General features: G+C 50.5%; 1 protein-coding gene across 1 annotated transcript in view; it reads right to left on the minus strand.

The window, feature by feature from the left end:
• Positions 1-1,986: 1,986 nt before the first annotated feature.
• The window catches only part of NMT1 (N-myristoyltransferase 1), a 29,835-nt gene continuing 8,989 nt past the window's right edge, over positions 1,987-22,832 (minus strand). Inside the window, exons 2-12 of the mRNA XM_081577080.1 lie at positions 20,563-20,671; positions 17,821-17,965; positions 11,116-11,234; positions 10,452-10,543; positions 9,481-9,597; positions 8,537-8,707; positions 7,633-7,741; positions 4,813-4,983; positions 4,055-4,222; positions 2,965-3,102; positions 1,987-2,337 (exon numbers count right to left, since the gene is read on the minus strand). Of these exons, the coding sequence (XP_081433206.1) occupies positions 2,317-2,337; positions 2,965-3,102; positions 4,055-4,222; positions 4,813-4,983; positions 7,633-7,741; positions 8,537-8,707; positions 9,481-9,597; positions 10,452-10,543; positions 11,116-11,234; positions 17,821-17,965; positions 20,563-20,671 (1,360 nt within the window). The 3' untranslated portion in view covers positions 1,987-2,316. The remainder of the gene's footprint in view (positions 2,338-2,964; positions 3,103-4,054; positions 4,223-4,812; positions 4,984-7,632; positions 7,742-8,536; positions 8,708-9,480; positions 9,598-10,451; positions 10,544-11,115; positions 11,235-17,820; positions 17,966-20,562; positions 20,672-22,832) is intronic.

Below are 22,832 nucleotides of genomic sequence, written 5' to 3' on the forward strand. Positions count from 1 at the left end.
GAGGGTGACAGCAGAGTCCAAGGAATGACTGCAGGGTTTCAAAGGAAGACACTGGGGCCTCCCCAGGCGATCAGTTTCTTCCAGACCGGGCACGGGCCTCAGTTTCCATCCCATGACTTCAGTCACCAAAGCAAAGCTCACTCCTGGGGCCGTCAGGCACCCCAAATTTCAGAGGCAGCTCAGGCCGGGACCTGGCCCAGAGCTGACCAAGCCTGTGACAGGGAGCCTGTCCAAGTTCCAGTCCTGCCTGAGGTGGGAGAGTTGGGAACTTTGTTCTCTGACATCTTTAGAAGCACGCTCAGGGTGGGCTGCTCTGGGCCGTGGGATGCCATGTGTCTGATGTCTGTGAGGCTGTGTGGGCAAGCCCCTGCCTCTCCGACTCCCGACATCTGTGGAATGCAGTGCACATCTTGCTGAGAGCAGCAGCTTCTTTGGTCTGGGTATCTTGGAGTCAAGGAGTCAAAGGTAAGCCACAACGGGGGCCTGCAGTTTGCAGCACAGGGACGACAGGGAGAAGGGAGGCCCCCTAGAGGCATCTGATGAAAATGTGATCAGTGGAGCTGGGGGCTCCGTCTGCAGAAAGCCTGGCCAGCAGCCCTGCGTGGGCAGGGGCAGCATGGCCCCATCCCAACCAAGCACGCAATCTGGGGACTCTGCAGAATCAGTCTCTGGCAAACTGACCATAGCCCACAGCCTGCAACACAGCCCTCCTGGCCTGCAGAACACGGTTTCAGTTCCCACAGCTGGGCTGAGCCTGGCCAGCCGGCTAAGGCTTCCTTCCCTCTACAAGTAGAGGTAAAAGCAGCCAGGAAAGCCCCCACCCCACACGTCACACCATCCACCCACTGACCTCCTCCTTGAGCAAAAGTTACATACAAGTCTGGATATGAGATGCTGCTGCTGACAATTCATAGCCCAACCCTCCCCAAAGCACTTGGCTGAGCGCAACTGAGGAATGCCTACATGACAGTCACGTGACTAGAGCCTCCATTATTTGGAAGGCCACGGGCAGCATCAGTCACCATCACCACCGTCACCGCAAAAATCCACAACACATCATCAGTGGAAATCAGACTCCAACAATGGCAACAGGAAATCATGTCTGTTGCCAAGTGCAGACTGGCATCTCATCACCACTCCCTGCCGTGACCTGCAGGCTGTGTGTCTTGGAAAGGAGTAGAGATAGCTAATGGGCTGGAAGGCACCGGCCCAGGGCTGGAGGCCGAGGTCTGGGTATCAGCCCCATGCCATCCCTGCCCAACCAATCCTGGGGGCATCAGGGTCCTGGTTCTTTGCTCTAAGATGAGCTAGGCAGGGCCTGCACTAACATAGTCTCCACAAGGTCCCAGATACTATACAAGGAGGTCAACGGTCCCCTTCATACTGCCAGTCACCCCAGGCAGTGGAAAAACAATCTCACAGGACTTATCCCTGTCATATAAGATTGGCAACAGTTGGCTAGAGAGCCTGGATGTACAAGTCAGTTGTTGGCAGGATGACTTCCTACAGGGAGCAGGCCAAGAGGACTACAAGAGGGAACTGGATTCATGAAACGCACTTTCACAGGTCATCCCTGCTGCGCAGGTTCAGGACGCAGAAAAGGTGCAGCCCCTGCAGGAGTGCCTTGGAGTCAGGTCCGCCCCAGGCAGGCCTCCACCTGCTCTTCCCAGAGAGCGCTGAGCCCTCCCCAAAGCCCTGCACAGCCCCTCCACTCGACGCAGCCATCGCCAAGCCAATTAACCCAGCTGATTCAGAAGGGGAACTGGGTAAGACTCCCACATCCTCTTTCTCCTGCTCCCCTGAGAAAAGTCCATGCCTGCTTTCAAAAGGAAACAATTCAATTGTACCGATATGTGTTTGTCAGGCACTGGCCTTAGAGTTGAATTTTGAGGAATGATCTGGATTCAGTTTTTCATTAGAGACCAAACATCCTTGTACATTTGGAACATGAAAGATATTTAAAATATTTATATATATATATATAATATATATATATATACTTTTATTATTCACCCGTTAACTCCATAATATGCCAATCACGAGCTAGTTTTCAGCAGTTACATTCCCTTGATCGCGGCTGCATAACGATGTGATTAATTGGAAAACAGGGAGACCAGAGACACGGCCAGAGATGACATCTCGCAGCCTACGCCACTGCAATACAATCATCAAGTTCAGTGGCGGTCTGTAAAGCCGGTTCAGTTCTGCTCCCCTTGCCAGGGATTCTCACGTTTGTGAAAATTGGACCAACAAGTGGTGGGGCTCCATTTCCTGGTAATTCTCAGTGGCTTTATCCAGAATCTCACTGGCAACTGGTTACTGTAACACCAGCCCAACCTAGGAGAGCCAAGAGGGGAGAGGCAGAGTTGAGGGGACAGCTGTCCGGACTCCCCCATTCCCCGCCCAGTCCTGAAGGTCCAGTGACGGAGTCCGCAGGGTGCCACTGTGCTGAGGGAGCAGACTCCAGCGAGCCCTGGGCTCTCACTCAACCTCTACCTGATGCTTCAGACATCAGAGCCTTTATCTGCGGCACCCTGAGGAATACTGGGCACCAGGCCGCACTCCAGTTCATCTGTCAGGTACCCTATAAGTGTCGGCTTCCCCTGGCCCTGAGCTGCCCTCTGCAGCTGGTGGAGGAAGGGCCGTGCTGGGATGAGGGCAGCAGCCCCTCGGGTCCTCAGACTCTCCCTTTCTGACAGACCACGGACATGTGACTGGCCAGTGTCCCGGGACAGTCCCAGAGCCTCGTCCCACTGGATGAGGCCGCTCACCTGGTGGGAGGAGAGGCTAGAAACAACCTTCCCACTTCCGTGTGGCTCCAGGGCCTGTGCCCTCTGCCACCCTGACACCAGCTGCTGAAAGGGGAACACTGCCCCTGCTCGTGTGGCCACCAGAGGGAGGGGACTCTTCCAGGGCCCAGCTGCCAGGGAGCGTGGTGGGGGGCGGTGCCCAGCACGTACATACCTTCTCCGCCCCCATGCTGGGGCACTTCCAATTGTACAGGTAATACTGTAGGTTGCCATCCCCAATGCCGAACTTGAGCTTCTCCAGGAAGGTTTTGTTCTCCATGAGATCCAGTGCATTGAACACGTCAAACCCTTTCTGTGGGGCAGCAGGGAGAAACAAAGACAGGTGAGGACGGGTGGACGCCGCCTCACCTTGCTGCCGTCTTTCTTCTGTCGTATCAGAACCGCCCCGTGGGCAGGCGGCCAGAGCAGTGATCCTCCTTCAGAGGCACCTGCTGTTTCTGTGGACACCCAGGCTCCAGGCAGTGCCCCGCTCTCCGGTGGCAGTTCTCACAACACACCGAGTGCCACCCTACCTGGCCTCTCTCCGCAGCATCTCCCCGAGGACGCATTTGTGCACCCAGTGTCCAGGCCACTGCTCCCATTGCTCCTTGCTAGGCTTCCCTGAAACATGCTCGTAACTTCCACAGTCCTCTCTGGAGACCAAGCCCTGAACCTTTTCCTGAGAGAAGGCGACTCCCACAATCCTCACTGCTCCCCCACTCCCTGACGCCCCAAGTCCCAGGCCTTGGTGGGCCAAGGGACTTTATGACATGTGATACGCTTCTCTGAGGCTGTGACAGACTTGATCAGAGACTGGATGGTCGCTGGTGGCCGAGTGCAGGTAGAACCCACGGGGCAGGGCTGCCGGCTGACGTCTCGGGTGAGAGAGAAACCCGGGTCCCTCCCCGCCATGCTCTCCAGTCAGTGGCTCTGATGACTCACCACAACAGACACCACCCATCTCCCCATTTCCACGCTGGGGAGGTTGTAAGGAGAACCCCTCACCTCCGCGTGCAGACCTGGCTATTCAGGCTCCTTGGCAGCGCCTCCCGTGAGAACAAAACTCACTGAAATAAATCAGTTCAATGCCTTCACCTGATATGAACATGCCTTGCTCCCTCCTCGTTTTTGAGCTGCTGTCTAGAAACCGCTGGTCTGCTCCCTGAGTGGAGCAGGAGGGCAAGGAGGCCTTGAAGCCCCCCCACCCAGGAGCAGCTACTGCTGAGCACCGCCCCACCGCCCCTTCCCTCTGGTCGGCTCCTCACCATTTTGGCGAGAACGAGGGCGTCGCTCATGAGGTCTAGGAGAGGGGTCTGAGTGTGAACATTGTAGAAAGAGTAAGCAGCCTTCAGACTCTTGTGGGTCGGGTGGTTCATGATGGTGGACGGAAGTGTATAAAAGCTCAGGAAATCGGTCACCTCCCCGTTTGCATTCTGATGGGAAGATGATAAAAGAAGGCAGGGTCACATCAGCACAGGGACCGTGCAGCCTGGGAACAAAATGTTCCCACTGCCCTCCGCCACCCTTGGGCAGCTCTGTCCCTCCAGCTGAATGGGTGGAAACTGAAACAGGATATGCAGGGAGGAGAAAACACATCAAGAGGGAACCTGAGGACAGAGCTGGGAGGAAAACCCAGGCTGGGCTGGGGCTTGAATCTGCCGCACTCCTTCCCCGCCTGCAGCACCAGGGCCTTCTCACAGCTCATGGCCCCTCAAACATCCAGCCAGCCCCAGACCCAGCTGAGCTCACCTGACCAAGCGGGGCTTAGCTGTCTCTACTCAGGGTCACCAGCGGGGAGGGAGAGATGAAGGGCTCACGCCAGGTCCAGAAGAGCTCTTTTTAGCAAATGCAAGCTACAACTTCCTGCCTTTAGTGGGGACCAAGCACAGGTGGTCCAGGAAGTCTAGGCTGCCAACTCTCCGGTCAACTGCTCTTCGGTTACCGAGCCTGGGGACACCCGTCACTGAGGGAGAACGCCTCCTTGGCCATGGGGCAAAGGCCCAGAACACGCGTCCCCACTCACCTCCACCACAAAAGTGTCGATGATATTCTCCTGGGGGTAGAACCAGTGTTCCACCTCCTCCTGGCTCATGACAGGCGTGAGGTGGAACTGCTTCAGGTACCGGCTGAGGAGCTGGTGCACTACTGGAATGTCCTTTTTTTCCATTGGTCGCAGCCCAGCTGTCTTGGGAGTCTGGAAGAAAGAAATCAGAGAGCATGAGATATACTGACCATGAGCGCCCTGGCTCCCTCTCAAGTCTTCCACGAACCAAAAATCTCATGCTGTCTCCCTTCCTACCCTGACCCTGAGTCTATCCCTCCAGGCCCTCAAGAGAGCCTCCTCGATCATCTTAGGCAGCTCCCTCTCACCCCTTGTCCACATCCACAAGCACAAGTCCCGCCCTCACAGTGAATCTGGCCCTTTCCCTGCTGGTTAAGGCTGCCATCCTTGGCTAAGGCTGTTGCGTCAATCTCTTATCCACATGGTCCAGGCTGGCTTCCTAAGAAAACACAGCCCATCACAGCCCTGCCTGCTCCAAACGCCCCAGCACAGAGCCCAAGACCAGCCACCCTCAGAACCAGCGGCTGTTGTAGCTGTGATTGTCTGTCTCTCTAGCCCAGGGGTTCTCAACAGGAGCGATTTTGCCTCCCAGGGGACGTCTGACCATATTTGGAGATGTTTTTGGTTGTCACATTAGGGGGAGGGTGGCTACTGGCATGGAGAAATCAGGGATGCTGGTAAACATTTTGCAACATACAGGACGGTCTCCTTGACCAACAATTACCCGACCCAAAGTGTCAACGATGCCGTGATGGAGACGCCCTGGCCAACGCATAAATGTGCTGAGGTGGGTCCAGCCCAGAGCTGCTCCTGGGCCTCCCAAAGGCTTTCTTAGCTCCCCACCTTCAAGCCTTACAACCTTCTCCCACACAACTGCAGCTCATCTCTTTTTGCACTGCTCCATCTCCTACTGACTTAGAGCAATTCACAGACAGGCACTCAGCCACAGGCACCATGGAACCCCAGGGGCCCAGGAGAGTCTACACTGGATGCCCACCTAGGGATGTTCACTAGGACACCGTTGTACCAGTAGCACCCTCGTCAGGACAATGCTGCCAGTTATATTCAGAAGAAAAGCATTAGACTCCCAGGACTTAATCTCCTGCCAGAATCCCACTCCACAGCTGCTTCTCCTTAGAAACTGTTTCAGTGGAAAAGAAGCCATGTGATGCTTGGGAATAAATACTGTGGCTGAGGGAACATCCCCAAAGGCTTAATACACAAAGGTGAAAAAAATGAAAGTGTTAGTCACTCAACAGTGTCCGACTCTTTGTGACCCCATGTACTATACAGCCCACCAGCCTCCTCTGCCCATGGAATTCTCTGGACAAGAATACTGGAGTGGGTAGCCATTCCTTTCTCCAGGGGATCTTCTCGACCCAGGGATCGACCTGGGTTTCCTGCATTGCAGGCATATTCTTTACTGTCTGAGATGAGGTCAGCCAAATCTGAAAACGGGGTGGAATAAGTTTATATGGGGCTTCCCTGGTGGCTCAGTGGTAAAGAATCCGCCTGCCAATGCAGGAGACAGGGTTCAATGCTGACCCCTGGAGAAGAAAACGGCAACCCACTCCAAAATTCTTGCCTGGGAAATGTCATGGACAGAGGAGCCTGGGACGCTACAATCCATGGGGTCAGAAAAGAGTTGGGACACAACTTCGCGACTAAATAACAACAATAGGTTTATATACCTCAGTCACTGCCAGACACAACTGCTTCCCAATGTAAGAACTGCTTTATTTTTAAGTTTATATTGGAGTATAGTTGAGTAACAAAGCTGTGTTAGCTTCAGGTGAATAGGAATTGCTTTTAAAACTGTAGTTCCAGAAACACCAGCTGCCAAAATTCCTTGTTAAACCTGATGTCGCTAGGGAACACTCACTGACCTTATTTCTACATGGCACCTCCCACAATGACACCTCAAATCCTGGACTGAAAAAGCAGCCCTGCTGGGGTTCTCCCCCCACAGGCGAGGGGATCCAGAGACATTCTCCTGGCTGCAACACCACTTAGAAGAATGCTCTCTGTTTGCCTAGCAGGCGGGACCAGTCTATCATGAGAACAAAAAGGAGGGGACACTCATCGTGGCTCCCTAGTCTGGTCCCTGGGCAGTGCCTAATTGTGCTGCAGCGGGCCCTCCAAACTGGACACTGATGACCCCAGTCCAGGGGTGGGTCAGTCCTCCGGTCAGCAGGCACCCAATGACTGTGCTGACCCTGCCTGGAAGGGTTCTGAGCAAAGTGAATGGACTGTAAAACCCAGGAGCATCCATCTCACTGGCAAACCAGGCAAACCGAGGCCCAGAGTTGAAAACCAGCTCACTGAAGCTGCCCGGTCCTTCAGCAGCAAAATCTGGGCAGGAGGACTGAGCCTGGAAATCTCGGCTCCCCTGGCAGGCTCAGTCACCCACCCTCTAGCTGACTTGGCAGAGGTAGCAGCAGACACTGCGGCTCGTTTACACTGGTCCTGGGATGGGCTGCAGGACAGCGGGTGGACTCCCCTCTCCGGTGTGCTTCCCTTAGGCTGAGATTACAGACTAGGTGTTCTCTGAGTCTGCCAACAGACGGCAGAGAAGCGAGTCCAGGTGCAGGCTCAGGAGAACAGAAAGTCCAACTAAAATAAAACCCTCGCTACAGATAAGAGAAGGACAGAAAGGGAAAGCCTAGGAATCCGGAAACTATGGGCTGGGCTGTTTTTCTGGTAAGAGAGCCCCCTGCCCCTGCCCCAGGCCCCGCCAGGCTCTCCCTCCAGCTCCTGCCCAGGCCCCGGGGCCCCACTGGCCTCTGGCAGTCGGTAGAGCTTCATGGTGCGCTGCATGGTCATGTTTCTGCTCAAGTGGGAGAACTTGACTTCAATCAGCTTCCGGGGATTTAGGGACCGATGCCAGTACCTGTGGGGAGACAGACCTCCTGTCCTCAGAGGGCCTCTCCAGACGGCCGGCAGGTGGCGTGAGAGAGCCGTCGGGCCCCACTTAAGCCGGCCTCGCCCTGGAGATCCATCACCCTGCACAGTGAGTGCAGAAAGGCCACAGCTCTTCCCATATATTTTCTTTCTCAAGTTCACAAGCCCCTCCTCTGTGCCAGCAGTTGTCTTGGGACAGTAGTCCTCGCTCAGGGAATCAAGTCAGTGGAAAAGACCTGAGGTTCTCCAAACATCCAGCCTCTGCCTCCCTGATGTTTTCACTTTAGAAGCTCTTAAGGCAGAGTGTACTCAATTGTTCCAAAGAACTTTCGAAGGCAGAGGTTTTGCTTGGTTCACACAGAGATGAGACATGCTCTCTTTGGCCCACATAATATTCAGAACAAAACTGAGCCAATCATTTAAAACTATAGGACATTTACCATAAAGAACCAGATTTGGGTTCATCCTTTAAAAGAAAACCCCAGCAGACTGACCCCCTGCCACTTCCACATGGCAGGAATCAGAGGGAGCTAAGAAAGCCTGACCCCTTTGGACAGGGCATGCGCTGTGCAGGCTGTCGTTCCTACAGACTCCCCTTCACTCCCCGTGTGCCCCACCTGGCTCCTGTGGGCACCACCACCCACCTTTTCAGACACCACAGCAGCGGATGCTCTCGGCCATGCACTGAGCTGAGGGGCAGAGCTGTGACTCATGGTGACACAAGATTCCCAACTAGAGTGGGCACGCCACCATTTCGAGAACCTTTCTGAGAAGAGGTTTTTACCTGCAGGTGCCAACAGGCTTTGGTAACACCACCCCGGCAGTGTAAACAGCTTGGAAGATGCCCTCCAGGTGAACCCGCCGGGTTATCTCACGGATCAGGACTGGAGCCACTCTCTTGGAGCGCAGCTTCTTGTGGACACACAGGAAGTTGATCTCTACCATCTTCTTCTCTCTGCAGAGGCAGGAGAAAACCCAGGGTCGAGGCTTTTAACAGGCGAGGCCATCCCTTCAAGCATGGGAGCCCTGTAGGGAGCGGGGCCCCCAGCACAGGCTCGTGTTCTGGCCCCACCCGCGCTCAGCAGCCAGGACTGGAATGCCCTCCCGTGGCCCTGCTCTGCTGCACCAGGCAAGAAGCCCGCTCTCTCCTCAACAAAGACTCTACTTCCAAAGTAAGTGGGATTCAAGCAAACTCCTTTATTTAAGGCACCACCAGCATCTTCCTGGTAAAGCCCCCGGAGCAGGCTGAAGGAGCTCCATCTTCAGCCATCAGGAACCCCACGGAAGTCAAGGGTTATTCTAGGATTTCAGGAGTTCTGACTCCCCCAAGCCCAGAAAGCTATGGTAGATAAGATGGTTCTGACATTTCCAGAGAAATGAAGAGCAGAGCTGGAAGGCCCTGCGGATATGAGTCACACCAGCCCACTTCTGAGTGGCTCAAGCGTGGCGACACATGACTGGCACAAGTGCCAACAGGGAGCTGGTCAGGGAGTGAGTCGGCCCTCAGGCTGGACCCCTTCCAGCCCAGGTCACAGACAAGAGCCCCAGCAACAATTCAGAGCAAGATAGGCAGGTCCTGTTATGAATTTCTATTCCCAGGACCCAAGTTCCCTCCCTCCAGGGGAACTTCCCTCCTGCTTCTATGGAAGGTATGTGTATGTTTTCCCCCACCTTCCAAGACCAAGCAGGACAGTGGGGACATGGGGCAGGGGTGGCGTTGGTGCTTACGTGTCGTAGATATGGATGTTTGCCGGGATGGCACTGATGAACCCAACTAGTTTCCGACTCGAGACCACTCGAACCCCACAGTGCCACTGGGGGAGCCAGCCAGGCGGCCGGAGAGCCCTGGAAGAGAGACAGGAGCTGTGGGCACAAGGCTGCCTGCCAGCGGACTGGGCAGACTGTCTGGCCCCACCACTGAGTCTGGCTCTAACTTCATGCTACCACCTCCCTGGGGAGGGAACAGCTCAATTCTCTGAAATCCGCTTTCAGGCCAAACCCTCCTGGACACCAGTGGGACCAAGTCACAGCCCTTTCTTGCTGCTCAGTCCACTTGGCCTATTTACCCAACCTAGGGCTGTCACACTGAAGATTTCATACTGATCTAGTTTCTTTGTGCTCACTCACTCTGACAGCCTAAGCCAGAGTCCCGGCCTCCTTGGCTCCGAATCCAGTGGGTCCCGTGGTCAGGAGCCGGCTAAGGAGCCTCTGGAGCTCTGGGCTCCATCTCCTCCCCTCCTTCCACTCGGGTGGTCTTCCTTTCCCTCCCCCTTCAGACAGGTCCCCTCTGTGCCAGCCTCATGCCCTACCTCCCTGGATATTAAGCGAGGCCGGGAAGGGGAAGGGGTGCTCAGCCAGGCAAGGCCATTTTCATACAACCGAGCATGCTCAGGAAATAGACTGAAAATGACCCTCTATTCTTTTAAATCTTAGGTCTCATCCCTCCTTCCCTTCTTACCTATAGTCATTATACAACAGACAATTTTTTCTTTTGGGTACCAATTCCATAAAGGAATTTCTCACCCAGTCATTGTGCCTTAAATAAGGTTTCAATTCTGAGCTCCACTGGAAGTAAGTCTTAAAAATCACACACTAATTTGCCATTAAAAGGTTGGCACTTAGGAGGGATGAGCAATCTGGTGCCTTGTCGTTTTTCTGCTCTGTGGCCTCAGAACCATAGGAAAGTCCTTACAACTCACCACAAAAGAAATTCTGGGGAATAATCAAATCGGAACATGTTGTCATCATCTTCCACATAGTTCTCATTCAGGAGAGTGTAGAGTTCTTTCAGCTGCAGAGAGAAGAGGAGCCGCCTTAGAAGTATTCTGCCAGAGAGGGGGACCATCGCCAATACCCTGGGGCTCCAAGTTGTTCGGGACAAGGCAAACTACCGAAAACTCTATTTAATCTCACAAATCCTTTTCATCCGGGCATGGCAGGGACTCTTAAACAAGCAATCTAGTGCTTAAAAGGAAACTGAGTCACCAGGGGTAGAGGGGCAGACATAAGCACAGGAAGTGGGGCAGGCCAAGAATGTCATCCAAGTAACAGACCGCTCTATCGCTAAGACAAGGGACTGAAGGAACGGATGAACAAGGAAAATGAAAGCATGAAGAAAAGGTATCCGCCTTGGGGAGCTAGCTGCAGGGGTTAACTCTCAACCCACCAGAGATGCTGTGTGCTATTCAGGCGGAGTCATGGGCAGATCCCAGAGGCAACAGATGGGAGGGATCTGCTAGCCCTGCTTGGCTCGGCTCCTCTTAGAAGAGTCCTCGAGGAAGGCCCGAGGAGAAGGCATCTTAGCCGGGCTCTCGGTGAACGTGGTGCCCTGTCCACTCGGGTGGTCAGCCCAGGCCTACTCACCACACCACGGTCCCCCAGGTCTAAGGCGTCCCAGGTGAAGCCCTGGGGCAGCGTGTAGGGCTCCTGGCGGATGTTGTCTTTGTCAGGCTCCACGGGACCGTGTGTGTTCACAACTTCTCCTGCAAGTACAGCACAGCCATGAGCTTCACCCTTGGCTTTCTTGGGGAGGGAAGGGGCTCAGCTCAAAAACTGACCTCAGCAAATTCCTCCTGTCCCCAGGAACCCTCCATCCGAAGAACACTCTCTTCTTGGCAATGGCACACCGTCTCTCCGGCTACCCTTGGCCCCTAACTGAGGGCCAATTCGTGGCCAAACTTCATAACAATCCTGGGAGCCAAGGTGGTTGGTGTCTTGGACCTTCTTTTAAATCTCCCTTCGGTTACTAAATGACAAACATGTATCTTGACTAACTTGGCGTCCTGCCTCCCAGCTGGTGTAGAGTGTTGTCATGGCTCTGGCCCAGGCCCATAGACCTGGAGGGATTTATAAGGAGTTGCAACAAGGCAGCTTTTGTGTCAACAGCAGTGACAATGTACCGGGCCCATTCCTGAGCTGGACAAGGGCGTCCAGGCGCCGGGCTCTCTCTGGGCCCTCCCTGACAGGCGCCAGTTAACTGCAGCTGCCAACTTGGGCCCACGGTGTTTACAGAGCCCTGCGAGCACCTCTGGGCTGAATCACTGAGTCTACACCACACTGCTGGGAAGTCACTCCCTGACACGATATCCCCACCTGGGCCAGACACCCCTCCCCTGCGCAGTACACAAGGGGTGCAGAGGATGCTGAGAAGACAGAGCCCTGATTCCTAATCCCAGTCAAACCAAACCTATCTGACAGAACTCGGACGCATGAGCCACATCATTTCGGCCCCTGGAATTATTTGGCCCTGGTAGTTGCTACAGTTCAGAGCTTATTCATTTATGTTCACAACTCAGAAGAAGGCAATGTTTAGTACACTTTAAAAATGGAGTCTTCAGGACTTCCCTGGTGGTCCAGTGGTAAAGAGTTCTCCGGCCAATGCAGGAAACATGTGTCCCGTTGCTGGTCGGGAGTGACATGCTGTGGAGGGACTAAGCCTGTGCAGCACAACTACTGAGCCCGCCCTCTAGAGCCCGTGCTCTGCAGCAAGAGAAGCCGCTGCGATGAGAAGCCTGTGCACCACCGCTGGAGACCAGCCCCGGCTCGCTGCAACTAGAGAAAGCCCTTGCGCAGCAATGAAGATTCGGCACAGTAATAAATAAATAAAATTTTGAAAAAAAAAAAATGGAGTCTTTGAAGAGAGAGAGCAGCACTGACGTGTATACACTACCGTGTGTAAAACAGATAGCTAGCTAGTGGGTGTCTGCTGTACAAACGGGGAGCCCTGCTCGGAGCTCTGTGACGACCTACAGAGGTGGGATGGGGGCCGGGGGGAAGGGAGGCTCAAGAGGGAGGGCATATATACAATTCTAATGGCTGGTTCGAGCTATTGTATGGCAGAAACCAACACGACACTGTAAAGCAATTATTCTCCAATTAAAAACAACAAAAAAAGAGAAAACAACAAAAATTTTAAAAAAATAAGTAAGGAGCCTTTACAGAGGACCCACTGAGTCCACAGCTCCCAGTACAGGGCTGTGCACATTCTTGTCATTTTCAGCTCAAGCTTTTACTGATGGTCAGACTCCTGACCCAAACACACCACTCTAAGGTGTAACAGGCAACTGTGGACCCTCCCAGGGATGGATCCATGGGCCAGGTGTAGTGGAAATGGCTGCATCTGGCCATGCAGCAAGGACACCACCTTCAGGACTGACCATCTAACTCTCGCCCGGCACATTTACTGAGCACCGGTTGGACATCATGCACTAGGACATGGCTGGGAAAAGGTCCCTGGCCTCATGAGACATACCATCTTCTGGGGAAATAATCAAGAAACAAGTCATAACCAATGTGCTAAGGGTCAAAGACTGCAAACAACAGGCAACAATGGGGTCACAGCAGGGAAGAATCCAGTTGACTCCTATTTATAAGCTGCTCTCAAGTGAAGATTTCCTTGGGAGAGAGGCTATATTTTTCTACCCTAGTTTAGAAACTGGCCTTTTGATTAATTCACAAAGTAGCCCCTGTGAATTAGTTGAATATAAGTCAATCCACTTTCATTTCCTTGCCATGTATAATTTTTCGAGGCTAACAAGCCAAGGGCCAGACCCCTGTGAAACACCACGGATCCCTACTCTAGTCCTATCTGGGTGCTAATCAATTTTCCCTATCTTGTTTTGAGTTTATACCCCCTTTTAAACTTCAGAACCCTTTTATCATTTTCCCCCAAGATGATCTCATGGACAAGATACAGGTGATCCTCCCCACCAGATGACAATAGTCTCAAGGCCAAATCATTTCATTCAGGCGGGCTATCAGGTCCTGCCTGCACCAGGCAACTGCCATTTGCACCTTCACCATCTGTTCTCGGAATCCTAGACAGCGCCAGCTCTGGGGCAGGAACTGGTGAATGACATGGATGCAGGTCCTTGTCATCATGGGGCCCAAAGAGACAAAGCAAGCGGGCACTTGCCACTCAGCATAATGAAAGTCCGCAATAATGAAGTATGGGGGGATGAGGAGGAGATGGAGGAAAGACCTCTTGGAAGAAACATCTAAAGATGTGACCTCAGGGATGTTCCTGGTGGTCCAGTGGTTAAGATTCCGTGCTTCCACTGCAGTGGGCACAGGTTCGATCCCTGGTCAGGGAACTAAGATCCTGCATAAAAAGAAAAAAAAGATGTGACTTCAAAGATAATTAGGAATTAGGCAGGGGTAGACTGGGTGGGGCAGGGAGGGTGGGTACACTTCGGGAAGAACAGAGTCAACACCTGGAGATGAAAGGAGGGGAAAGAAACTAGGAGAGGAGGCTGAAGAGAAGAGCGGGGGCCAATCGTGGAGGGCCCTGCAAGCTGCTAGAGGCTGGACTTTATCCTGAGGGCTGTGGGACATCCTGAATGGGTCTTTAAGGGGGGTGGGAGGGAGCAGTGACATCCTGAGGTCTGAACTGTACAAAGAGCACTCAGTAAGTGCTTGTCAACTGAGTGAACTTGTATACAAAATATTCAACTGGTAAGTCTTGATCTGTGTGTCATAGGTTATCTCAAGGCTATTTACCATCTGCAAGACAGAGCTGACAAAGCAGAGAGGAAACACTGAGAAAGCAGAAGCCACTCAGAACAGACTCGCAGCCTGGGGTGCCGTCAATGCCGAGAGCGGCCCGGGGGTCCTGCCCGCCACCTTCTGCTGGCTCACAAGCACCTCTAGCGAAGAAGGTGGGGGGCTGCTCCTCCGGGGGAAGAAATGCAGCCAACTGTCTCTGGGCCTCCATGAACCAGCGACCGGCTGTGGAGGACACTGGGAACCATGAAACACAAACCTGGGCTTTCAGTGGTTCCTTTCTGTACACTCTACCCCTAAACTCTCTCTTTGCCTTCTAATACTCAAGATTCAAAAGCACCACAGGGCAACTGTGAAGGACTTGGGAGAAAAGAAGGCGCGATCTGGGAGACTTTAAGCCAAACAAGCAGGACAAGGGAAGGACAGAGTGAGGAAACCTCTCTTTCAGGGCCCAGGGCAACCAAGTCCAAGTCCGCGTTCTCCCTTTCTTTGGTAGAGTTACTTTCTAAACTAACCTAACTGTTGCCAGATTCCAACCCACTAAGGTCAGGCAAAGAAAAAGGATTCCTCATCCTTCCATTAGTGTGGGAAAAGGGGTGACTTTTAAAAAGGAGAATGACACGGTGTGAAAAAGGGGATGAGAAGTTGATTTGGGCACACAAGAGAACTGTTATACAGCTGAAAACACTGGCTGTTTAGAAGCCTTTCAATGGTGAACTTAGGATGATTGTAAACTTAAAATTAGGAGGATGATTTTAAAGAATTCTGGGTTTCTTGAAAGTGTTAGTTGCTCAGTCGTGTCCGAGTCCTCTGCGACCCCATGGACTAGGGCCTGCCAAGCTTCTCTGTCCATGGAATTCTCCAGGCAAGAAGACAGGAGTGCGTAGCCATTCCCTTCTCCAGGGGATCTTTCCAACCCAGGGATCAAACCCAGGTCTCCTGCATTACAACCAGATTCATTACCATCTGAGCCATCAGGGAAGCCCCTAGGTCTCTTGAGTGGAATACAATCTAATTCTAACTCTGCCCACAAGTCGGGGAGTGCGGCAAACATAGGACACTTGATGTGCTTGAGAGTCACAATTACTAGCCCTCATTTAAGTGGAAAAAAATGAAAGCAAGCAGCTATAAACAACACCACCCAAAGGACACTCAGAAGCAAAACTAGGGTGACACCTCGGCCATGGGGACCAACTGATGCCTGTGATGCAGTACTTTCTATAGGCTAACTCAGATACAGAGAAGGAATCCTTTACTTGGACTTGACTGACCTGAAAAGCAGACTGGCCAGACACTCGCAGTGATCCCTCTTCCAAAGAGTCCCACACTGCACGCTGCCACAGGCACAGGGTGAGGAAACACAACTGAGCTGGGACTTCCCTGGCGGTCCAGTGGCTAGGACTCACACTCCCAGTGTAGGGGGCCGGCCTTCAGTCCCTGGTTGGGAAGCTGGATCCCATGTCCCACCACGAAGGTCAGAGATCATGCATGCCTCAGCCAAGACCCAGTGCAACCAAATAAATAAAATAAATAGTAAAAAAACCCCAAAAAACTGAGCCTCATTCTCCCTTTCCGAGATCATCCAGGTCCCGGTGAGGAGTACTGCAGCTTTTTCATAAGCTTTCTGAGAATAAAACTAGAGCACCCTCTGATTTACGGGTGGAGAAACTTTGGCAAACAACAAAGAGCAGATGAGCTGAAGCAGAAGAGAACTCCATTATCCTAACCTGCCTCTTGACCAGATGCCACATCTATGAAGAATGGAGTGAAGTCACCCATTTGCAAATTCTTAATGAAAAATAAAATCAAACCAAAACTCCATCTGAAAACAGCAAAGATGGAGGCTTCCCTGTTAGTCCAGTGGCTAAGACTCCACGCTCCCAATGCAGGGGTCCCAGGTTTGATCCTTGGTTGGGGAATTAAGATCCTACATGAGGCAACTCAGGAGAGTTCAAACGCCGCAACTAAAGATCCCACATGCCACAACTAAGACCCAGACCAGTCAAATAAATAAACAGATAAATAATAAATATTAAAAAAAAACAAAACCCAGTAAAGACGCATGTCAGCTCCCTCTGAATGTCTCTCTATGTAATCCACTCAGAGGTAGAGCATGTAGCTCTTGATTCTTCCCGGGGGAGTAGTCACTGGGATCTGTAACTAGCAATGCCGGAGTAACAGAATTTGTTCTTCAATCACTCAGTTGTGTCTGACTCTTTGTGACTCCATGGACTGTAACATGCCAGGCTTCCCTGTCCTTCACTATCTCCCAGAGTTTGCTCAGATTCATGTCCATGTGACCCAAAGCCTTGCTGGAGGGCTTAGCCAGTGGCCTGGAACCTGGATGGCCTGGGCAGCCCGACAGACCTGGTGGATGGGTCAGGGCAGGGTTCTAGTCATTAGACTTCAATAGAACAGTGCCTGCTGCCCATTCACCATCCATAATCACCCGGGCACTGCTTTGCTCTCCACCCCGTAGGGGCACATCTCAGCCTGTTTCTGGACTGTGACTAAGCTGCCCACGAACCATGTGCTCCAGAGCAGAACTTCTCAAACTTTCAAAGTGGATGCAAACCCCCTGCAGGTTCTGATTTTGCAGGCCTAGGGCTTGAGCATCTGCATGCCTATGAGCTGTTCAGCAATGCCCGCCCACCCTGCTGTTCAGAGGGGCACACTCTGGAGTAGACGACTCTCCTTGGGCACAGATGGCCCCTCCCCTCACCAGCCTTCCGCTCTGCCCTTGGCCCTCCTCCCCGCCACACACAGTCAGCTCTCACCATGCCTCTGGAGGGGAGTGGTAACACGGTCAGCCTGAAGGTCACCTACCTTTGTGGTTCACACATACTTTTTATTTTTTCTTAACACACGTACTTTCCCAGTCACACAGAAAATAGAAATTGGGCTACCGATGGGTCCAGAATCATGACGCAACCACTACAGAAACTTCCTGGCAATAATGCCCTCTGCAGTCACCATGGGGGTGAGCTGTGGCTGGGTGTCAGCAGGCATCTCTAACCTGCTACAACCAGTCCCTTCTGGAATGCTCTTATTTTCTGCCCGTCCCATCCCTCTGAGAGTTCATCATAGCTTTTTGAAGAGGTGCCAACCAAAACTGTACACGGTAGTCCAGGTGTTAAACCATGACCGTTATTCAACATTTTGCATTCAGTCTGAGAGACAAGGGGAAGAGGCGGGGGACTGGCCCGTTCCGGTGAAACACATGCCCAGATATACAAGACAGTCTCTATAAAATCTGTGTGAGACAACACATACATGGGCACACGTCCCCACTCATCACGTGCCAAGGCACTGTCTTTCTTTGCAGATTTATACTGGATGATGATGGGCTAAAAGGACCACTGTTTGTTCTCCGTATGGGCTACTATGAAATGATAAAGTCCCTGAACATCAGTCTTTTCTGAACTGCATTGTAAAGACTACCCTCTAAAAATGACCACCAACGAACAACAGGACTCTCTTGTCCTTTCTCACAAATCCCGCGTGGAACCCTTAGCACGGCTCAGGCGCGTCCCGTGCCCTCTCCTCAGGAAGAAGGCTCATACATACCCAGTTTGGGGACGGGCTGTGTGTCCCAGAACTGGTAGCTTCGCTTGCTAGCCTCCTCCATGGTTTTTGCAGGTCCCTGACCCACTGAAAAAAGTTCAATTGCCTTCTGTATTTCCTGGATCCTCTCTGCTGGCAAAGAGTTCATCTGAACAAGACAAAGTTGGGGAGAGAAAAGGCCCAATATGTTAATAAGCATTTTTGATCCATTCAAGTTCAGGAGTTAAGGGAGTACAACTCAAAGAAGGGGTGTGGCGTCTCAGAGGTAAACTGCTGCAGAGACTGGAGAGAGCGGCTGATGACGAGCCGTGCAGTGGGTGGGTCCTTCTCACGGAGTTTCTCCTCTTCTTAGTCTTATGATGTTTGATGGCAAAACCTGGCTTAGTGTGAAATTTCAAACAATGAGGCAATGTAAATATACACAGAAGGTAAAAAACCCAACAGTCCTGTCCCTCAAATATAACCCTTGTCATCAACAGTCTTAAATCTGGGAGGTAGGGTGCGAAAAGGCAAATATAATCTCAGACTTTTCTGCATGCAAGTTCCAACACACACATGATTTTCAAAAACTCAAACTGGATGGCACAGAATTATTTTACTGACTGTTCTTCTTTAAACAGTGTATCTTACAGACCATTCCACCGGGTCACGTGGACTTGCCCATTCAACAACTGAGTCCGCTATGCGCACAGACCACAATGTATCTGGCCAACCTCCTACCACTGGGCATATTGATGATTTTGGTCTTCAGTTTTACAGACAGTGCTGTAATGAACTTTCTTCTGCATCTATTTTTTGCTCACTGAATAGGTCCTTCTGCAGGATAAAGTTTAAGAAAGGAAGCTTGCTGGGTCAAAGGGGATGCACATTTGAGATTACATGTGTTATCAAGTGACTCTTCAAGAAGAGAATATCAATTAAGAAAACAATGAATAGTGTATGAAAGTATGTTTCTCAAGACTCTCATCATTAGATTTACCAAATCTTAAACTCTGCCAATTTAGGGGGGGAAAAATAGTTGCTTTAATTTTCATTGTAAGCTGAATCATCTTTTCATATAAAAACCTTTTTCTTTGTGAATGGCCTGCTTATTTCATTATTTTAAACTGACTTATGTAGCGCAAATAATTGCCACTCTGTTATCTTCTGACTTTTTCAGAGAAATTTGATGGTTGTCACTTTTTCTTTTATGGCTTCTTGATCTTACGTCCGGTTTCAGATTCTACAAATACCTTTAGGTTCCTCTAATAGTTGACTACTTCTTTATTTAAATTGTAAAGAAAAGGGAGACTACAAACCAACATATTTATATTGCTTATTCCTGGGAGGCAGATTCTTAAGTGATTTTCATTTTGTTCCTGTTGCTAGGTTTTTTCCTACACTCCCTATAATGTATGGCATCATTCTCATAAAGAGAAAAATAGAAGGGCTATGCAAATGGTGTTTTGCTGTGATTTTCTTATTTTGAAGTGAACCATTTTAATAAAGCTTTGAGTTCAAACCCCCACCAGAGTCATCCAAACACCCACCCCCAGAGGAAGAAACAAACAAGAATCCCTGAAGCAGAAGTAGGGCTTGGGCTTGGATTCTTGACTGAAAGACCGGGTTAACCACTTCCTCACATCTTTAAAATGGGAAGATCCCACCTACCTTATAGAGAAGTTGAAGATTGGGGTTAATTTAAACGATGTGCCTGGCAAGAACCTAGCTAGCCAACATGGTAGTCAACAATGGTGGCTTTTTTTTTCATGGTGGGTTTGGTATTGAAAATGGCAAAAAAACTGCTTGAAGCCGTATCTCAATAAGGTAGGAGATTTGAGGTGGAGTATAACTTTTGAGGCATAAAGCAAAGGGTGGGTATACTGATGAGACTAGATTTCTTGTGAGGCTTGTAAACTGAGGCAATACTAAAAGAGGAATTATAGATCTGTTTTGAGCTTCCTCCAGGGCCTGCTTTGAAGAGGATAGCATTTATCTGAAATAAAAGGTTTTTTCTTTTTTTTTTAGAAATGTTAATCTTTATTTATTTATTTAATGTTTTAAGACCAGACTGTGTGTGGCATATGGGATCTTAACGCCTGACCAGATATCAAACCCATGCCTCCTGCATTAGGAGCTGAGTCTTAACCATTGGACCGCCAGGGAAAACCTAAAAGGTTTTCTTTCCTCAATGTTGTTTTATTTACGAAACAAAACAATCCTTACCCACACTTCTGTGTTTCATGGCTGTGTGTCAGGCTTAGATGTAAGCTTTAGGCCAGTGGTTCTCACCTATGGAACTCAGAAATGGGCTCTGTGGGGGTCTCAGTTCTCAGTACCGTGACTGTGGCATCAAGAGAATGCTTGAGATACATAAAGGTCTGCCTTAAGAGGAACAGACCTTCATTTTCACAGTGGTGGGGAATGAAGAAAGAAAAGGCCAAGAACGACTACTCTGGGCCACTGGGGGCTGTCATAAGGGAATTACTCTCTAGCACCTAGCACAGCACCACATGCAGTTATGCACCTGTAAATTCGGAGGCGGCACTGTGCTTGGGAGTCAGTGTCTAACCTGCGGTACCTTTCAAGGTAGAACAGCAGTTTCATCACCTAGGTCTAGGGCAGCAGGGGGAGCCTACTCCTCCATTTTGAAGTAATACCCGTGGAGACTGGCAACCTGTTACATCGTTCCTATGCATTTATCCCAACGCGCTCTCTTCTGAAAAAGCGACTCTCGGGCCGAAGAAAACAGAGCCTCCTTGTTACCTTCACAGGCTGATCCTGGGCTGAATCTGTCTCGCTGCCTTTCTCTTTCTTCTTTTTTTGTTTCTTTTTCTTCTTTTTGGCTCCAGTGTCATTGGCTGGACTCAAACCACTGTAAGACAAAGTAAATACTGATGCAGGCTTTTTAAAAAATCATCTGTTTTGAGCTGCACTGACAAAGAGCTTTCTGTGGAACCAGACCTTTCTTAATCAAGCCTGTGGGCTTTAGAAGCAGACCAGAGAATCCAGGCCCCAGAAGGGGCATTTGAAGAATGCCAGCAGACACAGCTCTCCTCTCCACTCCCACCAGGGAGGGAGAGTGCCCAGGGAGGGAGCCATGTGCAAGAACAGCCTATTTGTTTGAAAGGACCTCTTCTGTTCTTGCTTCTATTTTATGTGGTTTATTTTCTTTATTTTTTTGGCTGCGCCAGTTGGCTTGAAGGATCCTAGCTCCATGACCAAGAATGGAACCTGGGCCCTCAGCAGAGAAACAGTGGAGTCCTAACCCCTGGACCACCAGGGAATTCCATGGTTCATTTCCTTTAGATTGCCAGGTTGCTCGCATCAAAGGTCAATGTAATTGTTAACAGGGCATTCATGTTACCAACTCTTCCTTAGAGTCCAGAATTTAAAGGGATGACAGCCCAAAGTGATCTTTTGGAAACTCTCCCTCACTTCCACTTCCCCGTCCTGCGGCATTGGGTTGTCTGGGCTGCCCCAGCTGAACCTAAGACACAAGGCAGTTCTGGAAGGGAGGAAGGAGCAAGGAAAAGGGCAGCTTAATGCTGCTGTGATCTGTGTCCAAAATAGTCAAGCGATCATGAGAAATGCCTAAATCAGGCCTGTAGGATAGAGGACAACTGTCAGCCGGGTCAACTGGGTGACCCCCACCGGCAAAACCCAGCATTAGGAATCCTGGGAAAACAACAACAATGAACACCCAGCCAGCCCTGCTCAGAAGAGATTTACATGCAACATGCGTGTGCGTGTGAACCACAGCAACGGGGACTTCCTCCTGCTGCTTTCCTTCTGCATGACTCACCCAACGAAGGAAGCAAAAACAATCTTAGCCGCATTTAATCGTTTTCTACAGGCTTTTAAAAAATTGTTCTCTGTATCGTCTCTCAACATTTCTACTGAGACACAAATCACATATTACACTGTGTTTTGCTAACATTTTTTTCATTTATTTGCTCCCAAATGCTTTCTCCCAATTCTTGTTGAATTTCAGATATTAGTTTTGATTCTGGGTTTCCTTCATTTTATTGATGAATTTTAAGGTTCACTTTGAAGCCTGCTTTCCTAATCACTGTCAAAGTTAAGCTCCTGCCATGTTTTCAGTGATTTTGGCATTGTCAGACTGGGAATAATGCCGGACTATCACACTGCCATTCTCTCTGGAAACTTTCCATTAAATAAGTTAAAATAAAGGGCTTCTCTGGTGGCTCAGTGGTAATGAGTCCACCTGCCAATGCAAGAGAGACAGATTCAATCCCTGGTCCAGGAAGATCCCACATGCCTCGGAGCAACTAAGCCCGCGCACCACAACTACTGAGCCTGTGCTCTGGAGTCCCAGGAGCCACAACTACTGAGCCCACCTGCTGCAAATATTGAAGCCCTGGTACTCTAGAGCCAGTGCTCTGCAACAAGAGAAGTCACTGCAATGAGAAGCCAGCGCACCACAACTATAGAACAAGCTTCCACTTGCTAGAGAAAAGTCCGCACAGCAACGAAGACTCAGCACAGCCAAAAAAAAAAAAAAATTTTTTTTTAAAGAAAGTCAAAATTAGGAGTCCAATCAAAGGGTACCATGAACCCTAATCTGCAGATCAGCTAAGTGCAGGGTATTGTTTTAGCTGTATAGGCTAGATAACCAATTTTCAAAGAATTAAAATAGTATAAAATACATTTTACATACCATTGTGGTAAGTACTATTTAAGCTTTATTTTATAATTCAGAAAGGCTTCATGGTCTTAAAGTGCCTGGGGGTTATTATGAATATTAACGCTCATCTCCTAGTACGTGGTATAGGGAGCAGGCAATGTGCTGCCATTTCCTGTTGCAGAATGTATTCAGATTTCTGTCTCCCTAGTCCTGGCTGGAAGCACTCGCATCTACACTTCATGACCTTACACTTGGACTAAAGTAATCCCCAGCCTTTCCTGGATCTCCCTGACCTCACAACTGCTCTGCCTTATCCTAAACTCTGCACAGCAGTGGGAATCACTTCTGTGAAAATGGCTTTCCACGAGTCCCTCCCATGCTTGAAAGC

The sequence above is a fragment of the Giraffa tippelskirchi genome, chromosome 3 (genome assembly GCF_054371585.1).
Source record: "Giraffa tippelskirchi isolate mGirTip1 chromosome 3, T2T-mGirTip1v1.2.pri, whole genome shotgun sequence".
Taxonomy (NCBI): Eukaryota; Metazoa; Chordata; class Mammalia; order Artiodactyla; family Giraffidae; genus Giraffa; species Giraffa tippelskirchi.